Raw genomic sequence first — 8,773 nt, 5'->3', positions numbered from 1 at the left:
ATATATATACATATTGATGTCATTATTTTAAATTCGTGCGATTGCAGATAACTACAATAAAGGCATGAAAATGCTCGTAAAACTTTCAAAAAATCCAAATTCAACGCTGCATTCAGACGCAGAAGAAAGAGGAAAGGGTAGAAGAAAGAAAAAGCCAAACAAACGGTTTGATAACTGTTATATATGTACCTCGGATATCAGACTCTACGGTTTTGTACTTTTGGAATAGTAAACTGGGGTTAATGTTTCAGTTTTGATTATATGAATATCTTTATTCTGAGCCTCGATACAACAAACGTTTTCACTTAAGTCCGAGACAAGAGAGAGTCTCAACGGCCATGACAAGAGAGAATATATAGAGCTGACACGTTGAGTCGCGCCACCTTTGGGTGCGTCCGCATGTAATGTTAAATGCTTAAAGTGCTTAAACTATTCTTATAAAATATATAACATTTTCCTTCCTTCTCAAAGCTTATAACTATAGTCTTACAAATTTAATCTAGACGGTGGTTTTACAATTCTGCCCGAACGAGTTGTCGCTACGTTAGCAGCGCTGTCCTTCTTAGGCGTGTCCACTGACTTCTTCTTACATGGTTGAACGGGTGATTCTATTTTCGAGTTCCCCTCATCCACCACGCTATCTGTCTCAGTAATTGCAGTACGATTTGATTCGTTATTAACAATAGTTTCAACTACTGGTCTAATTGACTTTTCAGCGTTACCTTCTGGAGTAGTAGCTAGATGTGGAGAACTCATATTGCTCGCATTATTTGTATCATATAATTTGTTCGGATAACTTGTAGCCGTACTTAGTGTAGCATTATTTGGACGTATATCGTTAGCATGTACAAATTTGATTCCCTCCTCTACTTGGACCAAATAAGTACAATAACTAAGAACTTGTATAACTGTGCCTCGTTGCCACAGTTTTGACCGGATATTCTTAATAAATACCGTTTGATTTAAGGTATATAATTGTGTTTTATTTTTATTTAACTGACTCTGATTTTTGGACTGTTGTCTGTAGCAGGATGGTTTAATCAGATCGAATCTCGTTCTCGGTCGCATTTTAAAGAAACCCTGAGCAGGCGATATCCCTGTTGTACTAGATGGTGTGACTCTATATGTAAATAGAAAACTCAATAATTTAGACAGTAATTCTTCTTTACTCAACATCTTCCCCCGCTCAAGTGATATAATTTTTTCCAAACCTTTTTTTACTGTTTGAACCCCGCGTTCCGCAATACCATTACTTTGCGGATGGTATGGAGGTGATTTGATCGGTGTGATACCATTGGCCTGACAAAATGAAATAAATTCCATAGAGTTAAAAGGTGGGCCATTGTCTGAAACCAATTCCACTGGCAATCCAAAAATAGAAAAAATTTCTTTTAATTTTAATATTGTCTCTTTTGCATTTGTACGTTCAGACATTATTTTAACTTCTAACCATTTAGACCGACTATCAACCAAAATCAAAAACGTATAACCATACTTGTGAAAAAAATCAATATGAACTCTGTGAAAATTAGTAGGTGCTGTAGGCCAAGGAACAAGAGTACTAGAGTTAGAAAAATTTTGTCTTTGCTGGCAGATCTCACATGCAGTGATAAATTTCTCAATTGCCTCATCTATTCCTGGCCACCAGCAATACGTCCGCATGAGCATTTTAGTTCGCACTATTCCCACATGTTGTTCATGAAATAAACTCAAGATTTTACTTCTTAACATTGTTGGAATTACCACTTTTGTACCTATTAATAAACAATTACCCTCTACAGAAAGTTCATGACGTTTTTGGAAATATGGTTTTAATTCTTGCTCAATAGCACCGTTTGGCCATCCTATCAATGTTAATTCAATTACTTTTGCCAATATTGTATCTTTCGTAGTTGCTTTTGCAATTTCGTCTGCTTCCAGGGATAACTCGTTAGTTAAATTAAATGAGTATAAAAATCCTGCTATTTCCGTTTCCGTCGACAGTGGTAGTCTAGATAGGCCATCTGCATTTGCTACCATTTTACTTGGTTTATATTCAATCTCATAATCGTACGCTGATAGTGCTAAAGCCCAACGAGTAATACGCGCAGCTGCTGTCACTGGAATACCTTTATTTCTACCAAAAATAAATTGTAACGGACGATGATCTGTTTGTAATATAAATTTCCGTCCGTAAATATATTTATGAAATTTTTTTAATGCTACAATGAGTGCTAATGCCTCTCTTTCTAAATTTAAATATCTCTGCTCTGTTGTGGATAATGTACTTGATGTAAATAATACAGGACGAAGGTCATTACCAACTTTGTGACTCAAGACCGCCCCCACCCCATAACTGCTAGCGTCGCATGTTATATATACAGGTAAATTAGGATTGAAATGTACAAGAACTGAGTCAGACGTAAGTAACTTTTTACTGAATTGGAAGATTTGTTCGTGTTTATCCGACTATTGAAATTCTACTCCCGAATTACAAAGATTGTATAATAATCTAAGTTTGGCTGAAAGCATAGGAATGAACTTTCCGTAATAGTTCAATAACCCTAGATATGATTTTAATTGAGTAATGTTTTGGGGTGACGGAGCCTTGTGAATACTTTCCACTTTATCATCTAATGGATGAACTCCTTTGAGTCAATCCGATGTCCTAAAAATTCAACGTTTTCTTTATAAAATTTACATTTAGCCTTATTAACTTTAACATTGTACTGTTGTAAACGTTCTAATACAGCCAAAACATTTTTATGGCAATCCAGTAAAGATGACCCATAGATTAGAATGTCATCCAAATAACATTTGACTTTCGGAATGCCAGCGAGAATTGTTTCCATACAAGTTTGGAAAATGCCAGGCGCTGAGCTTACACCATACGTAAGACGGTTATACCGGAATAGACCCATGTGTGTATTAATTGTAAACAATTCTCGTGACTGTTCTCCTATCTGCATTTGTTGATATGCCCCTTGTAAATCTATTACGCAAAAAATTTTATTTCCTCCTATACAAGCAAAAATATCTTCAGGCAATGGTAACACACAATGATCACTGTCAATTACTCTGTTCAATGTTTTCTTAAAATCTACACAGATCCGAATGCCCGCATTATTTTTTTTTGGAACTACTACTATGGGGCTTGCCCACTTACTATGCGCAACTTTTGTTACGATTCCCGATTGCACCATCTTTGCTACTTCATCTTCTAATTTTAACGCATATGGCATACTATATGCTCTATGAAATATAGGTTTAGCATCGTCTTTAAGTTTAATTTCCGCCTTAAAATGTTTAATGACCGCCTCTGGTTCTTCTTCGAAAACCTTCCGAAATCTATTTTTAAGTTCAATCATCATTATTTTTACAGTTTCTGATTGATGTGTAAAGACTTTATTTAAGTTAGTATGTTCAACTAACATGTCAGTATCTAAAATCTGTCTCCATTGTGGGTTGAGAATATCCAGCCAGTTTCTACCAAGTAATGGTGTAAATTTAGTTTTACTATCTATAACAACTAGCGGTAAGGTAAATATTTTCTTTTGATACTCTACAGAAACAGTTATGTGACCTATGACATTAACTTTTTCACCTGTGACTACTCTCAACTTAAAAGTAACTGATAGAAACTCTTATACTAGGAAATAACTTCTTATAATCATTTATATGCATTACAGACTTACATGCACCCGAATCGACTTCCATTACAATAGTTTTACCTTCCACTGGTATTTGAGTATATAATGTTTCATTTCTTTTGGACTGTCTTAAAGTGTTTAAAAAGTATGTATTCTCAGATTCCTTTAACCATCCTACCGTCGAGGAATCATTTCCAGCCGCGTTTGGTTCCTCTTGACTGGTTTCCTCCGATGTTATTTCATTGATTCTATTCTTGCACCATGTTGATTTTGCTGTATGTCCAGTTTGATTACATGAGTAACATTTCCAGTTGATAGCTGGACACTTATTGTTATCCCAGTGAATTTTGAGACACCTTTCACATCTTGATTTGCCTGTACTGTTCGTAGGTTGACCGGCTTTACTGGTTTGACTGACATCTTGACTGGACGTAGCTTTATTTTGCCACGCTGGTCGACTGAACTTCCTGCCTTTGTTAAATTTGGCAGTGCTTACTTTATTGACAGCTGCCGCCTCGGTACCCATGGCTTTAATTTGTCCTTCTGCCATCTCTACACTTGTGGCAATTTGGAACGCTCGTTCAAAAGTTAGGTTATCTTCTGTCAATAGTTTTCGCTGCACAATCTCGGAACGAATACCGCATACTAATTTGTCTCGTAAAGCTTCGTTTAGAAATGTACCAAAAGCGCAGTGTTTGGCTAGATTCTTTAAACGAGCTACATAAACTTTAACATCCTCGTTAGTTTCTTGCATAGCTGAGTAAAATTTATAACGTTCTGCAATAACTAACCTTTTAGGACTATAATGGCTCTCTAGTTCTGAGCGAAGACGTTCAAACGTTAATGTACTCGGTAAAGTTGGCGCCAATAAATCTTTTAATACTCCATACGCCTCTCCTCCTATTAATGTTAGTAATAGAGACACCTTTTTATTGCTTGTTACTTCATTGCAAGCGAATAACATTTCAATTCGTTCCATATACGAGGTGATATCTGTCTCCCTCGGATTGAAGGCTTCTATGGATCCAATGAGCGCCATTTCGAGAATGCTAATTTCTACGTATTTCTCGATGTAGGTTCACAGACTCGTCGCCAATTTATGTTATATATGTACCTCGGATATCAGACTCTACGTTTTGTACTTTTGGAATAGTAAACTGGGGTTAATGTTTCAGTTTTGATTATATGAATATCTTTATTCTGAGCCTCGATACAACAAACGTTTTCACTTAAGTCCGAGACAAGAGAGAGTCTCAACGGCCATGACAAGAGAGAATATATAGAGCTGACACGTTGAGTCGCGCCACCTTTGGGTGCGTCCGCATGTAATGTTAAATGCTTAAAGTGCTTAAATTATTCTTATGAAATATATAACAATAACGTTATTGACGATACTGAAGATGATGCAGTTATAAAAAAAAAAGCACAGCCTGTAGTACCACCGATTCCAAAATTGGCATCCATCCCTGTACCGGCGAAGAATGTCCGTTTGCCTTGTAAAGAAAAAACGCAGCAACTTCCCTTTGTGGAAAATCGCCGAGAGCCTGTAATTACAATTTCCCCCGCTAGCATTGATAAACAAAACATCGGTTATATTCATAATAAAAAAGTAAGATGCGCCAAATGATTCGCACAAATGCGCATATACTAGTGACGGCGAAGTCACATTGCAATCTCTTGCGGATGCAGTCTGCTTTCTCGGCAGTATGTTGATCTTTTATCAATTTTATTTACTTTTATCAATTTGGTTTTAATTAAAATTCATTGCTACCAAAGTTATCTTTATTTTCTCATTTTGTATCCGACTTGATTCGATTTAATTAAATCCTGTTTGCTAAATTAATTAATATGGCGCCGAGTCAACATTTTTCTTGTTTTTTATTTCTTTAAATATATAAAATTTGTCATGATACTATATATATATATATATATATATATATATATATATATATATAATGTTTAAACATGGCAATATATGTCTATATTACAATATATACAGGGTGGACCATTTAAAGTGTGACGAATTTTTATCTCGGAAACGAAGCATTTTAGAGAAAAATGTTTCAGTTAAAAGTTGTATGGTCTGAAGGGGGACAAATAATGGTAATATCATTTTTCGGAAAAAGTCGATTTTTCAAGGTCATAAAGGTCATCACCATTTTTTTAAATGAAATTGTTTGATTTCTTTTATTAAAATCATTTTACCATTATTTGTCCCCCTTCAGACCATACAACTTTTGTGTAAAACATTTTTCTCTAAAATGCTGTTTCCGAGATAAAAATTCGTCAGGCTTTAAATGGTCCACCATGTACATTCGACGGTTTTTTCATACTTCAGGTCTAAACGATAGAACAATTTTGTTGTATAATAGCTCATTTTCTTTACAGAGAGGTGCTCTATCAACCATCGAACGAATATTAAATAATGAATTAGAATTTTGGAATGTCGATTTCATTTTATAAAGTGTCTCGATGGTCGGTAGAGTATGTTCTTACAAAGAAAATGAGGACCATACATCAATAATATATTAGCGTATCACATTAGAGTGTCAGATATTTTGTATATGGCCACCAACAAAAGAACTAAAACTTTATCGGAGCTTATGCACACACCCACGCGCATTTTAAAGAAAAAATTACATTTCTTTAAAATATTTTTTTATGTATTATTAGTATTAACTATAAACAAATATTATACCCATTTCCAGTTTTAAACAAAAAAATTACTCAATCTTCTTATAAAATCCTACATTGCAGAAAAATTATAAATCTTTTTAAAAACTTTAACAACTTTCTATTTGTTTACTTTCCACTATTCTTAATGTTATTGATTGAAATTTTCTACAATCGAATGTATATTTATTTATGTACAACAAAATTGAGATAATAAAAGCTTTTTTTTCCAGATCAATTGTGGTCATGCAAGGTGATGCTAAAAGTAACAGATAAAACTATTAACAGTTTCATAGAGTCAGAGCTGCTCAATAATGACAATAATAAAAATGCACCAAAAGAGCAACCTTTGCCGAAAAAGCATTCAACTTTGATGGATGCATTTCCACTCTTAACTATGGACGAATTTAAAGCCGTTGAGAAAAAATTAAAGAACGACGACACTTACCGTTCTCGATTGGTAAGAATATAAGTACTTCATCTATTTTATATTTCGTGTTACATTACTAACTCAGCTTTTTAAAATGTTCAGATTGAATCACTACGTGGAGAAGTTGTGGGTGATACCCTTCAAAGAATGATTAATTCCGTCATGCGAATCATATTCGATGATAAATTAGCATCTCTTTTTAATTGGAAGGGCCAAAGAGGAGAAAAACAAAAATTAAATAGACATCGTATCAACAAAGTAATGATAGGTAAACTTATATTGTTTTAAAGTGAGACATGTATTTGATCTTATCCATGATATCTTCATGTAATATTTATTTACAGAAATAGTGGCCGAAAAATTCCCGAAAATTAATGAGATTATATTTGGCAGGAAAGCCGGGACATGGTTGTCTCAAGCCCCCTCACGGATACAAAAAAAGAAGTGAGTTTTGTTTCGTGTGTGATTAATGAGCCATCCGTATTCATAATATTTTATACCTACACGTTTATTTTTTATCATTACAGATGTAATAATAACGGCGGCGATGAGGAAGAAGATATGAAAAGCGACAATGATTGTGATGCAGACAGATGTAACAATAACGGCGACGATGAAGAAAAATGTACGAAAAGCGACGATGATTGCGATGCAAGTAGTAGTGATGCTTCCAAAAGCGATAATAATGAAGAGATAGATCCCTGAAAATCGACGGAAAAACACTGGAAATTTCCAACTAAGCTATATACTTATTCTAACTTTTATAATATAATATATATATACATATAATTATATACATATATTATATACATATAATTACATACTTTTACAATTATAATACATATAATTAAATACTTTGTATTATATGTTGTGTATTTTTGCTAAATACAAAAATTGGTTAAGTATTTCTGATTTATATTTTTTTCAGATTTTACACTTGAGCGGTTTCGGGAGTACGGTGTGGGGGGGTGTAAAAATTTTGAAATTTTTTAGACTACAAACACCTTTTTTTTAATGTTAAAAATACCTTTTTTTAACATTAAAAAAGCGTTTTTCCTAATGCTAAAAAATGTTTTTTAAACGTTTTTTCTAATGTTAATAAAATGTTTTTTAAATGTTAAAATAACATTGTTTTAACGTTAAAAAAACGTTTTTTTTTAATGAATAAAAAAGGATCTATCCCATTGATTAAACGTTTTTTGCAATGAAAAAAAAAACGTTTAAAAAACGTTAAAAAAACATTTCTTTGCTGATTGGGTTAAGAAGTAGAAGTATTACATACAGCTTGAAATGACTTAACCAGTGCAGCTACTGCAGAATTTTTTTTATCATAAGGAGTGGATATTTCATACAACGCTTGCTGAACAAAAAGCCAAGCTCCTTTAGCCTCATATGAATATTCGGTATTAAGGGAGTGTATAGCTTTGAAACATACGTCAAATGCCTTCACGATGCTGTTGAATTTGTATTTAATGTTGTCTATGACAACATAACACGTATCAAATTTTTCTACAGAGGCTCCAACAACAGCAATAAAGGGTAGCACTCTTTTGTTAAGTTTTAAGGCCACTTCCTGTCTCCTCTTTATAGCAGGTATTAGATTTCCAGGTACCTGCATGTTAAAACATAAATAATTAAAAAACTTACTACAAATATAAAACATGGTAATGATAATGGGTGTTTACAAAGAAGCGCTGGGAGTTAATTTTTGGCCACAAATACGTAGCCTCTCTATAATCAAAGTATTTTATGTTCTGCTTCAATTGTCTCAAATAGTGATTGGGTTATAAAGATGGTGAATTTTGTCAAGAATCGATAATTTTATTGTCTTTGAGAAAATATATTATTCAATAAATGTAATAGTATATTTGTAGGTTCTTGACAAAATTGACTGTCTTGATAATCCTGTCACTACTTAAGGACTACTTTTAACAAACTCTAATTCTGGGACAATTAGAGTAGAACATGAAATTAAACTTTGATTATAGAAAGTCAAACATATCTCTGGCTAAAAACTAACTCCCAGCGCTACTTTGTAACA

The 8,773-nt window shown here is 33.6% G+C and overlaps 1 protein-coding gene across 1 annotated transcript; it reads left to right on the top strand.

The window, feature by feature from the left end:
* Window positions 1-6,540: 6,540 nt before the first annotated feature.
* Window positions 6,541-7,508, top strand: LOC139821149 (uncharacterized). The gene is made up of 4 exons (XM_071791978.1): window positions 6,541-6,762; window positions 6,835-7,000; window positions 7,077-7,176; window positions 7,260-7,508. The coding sequence occupies exons 1-4, from the start codon at window positions 6,559-6,561 to the stop codon at window positions 7,435-7,437; spliced, it is 648 nt and encodes a 215-aa protein (XP_071648079.1). The 5' UTR covers window positions 6,541-6,558; the 3' UTR covers window positions 7,438-7,508.
* The last annotated feature ends 1,265 nt before the right edge of the window (window positions 7,509-8,773 follow it).

This window comes from Temnothorax longispinosus, chromosome 10, assembly GCF_030848805.1.
Source record: "Temnothorax longispinosus isolate EJ_2023e chromosome 10, Tlon_JGU_v1, whole genome shotgun sequence".
Lineage (NCBI taxonomy): Eukaryota > Metazoa > Arthropoda > Insecta > Hymenoptera > Formicidae > Temnothorax > Temnothorax longispinosus.
This window is presented reverse-complemented; position numbering and strand designations above follow the sequence as displayed.

Bases quoted from the DNA above. Each gene is read 5' to 3' on its own strand.
- LOC139821149 (XM_071791978.1), top strand. From the start codon at position 6,559: ATGCTAAAAGTAACAGATAAAACTATTAACAGTTTCATAGAGTCAGAG. The intron at 7,001-7,076 runs GTAAACTTATAT...ATTTATTTACAG, and splicing joins TATCAACAAAGTAATGATAG to AAATAGTGGCCGAAAAATTC. The intron at 7,177-7,259 runs GTGAGTTTTGTT...TTATCATTACAG, and splicing joins TCACGGATACAAAAAAAGAA to ATGTAATAATAACGGCGGCG.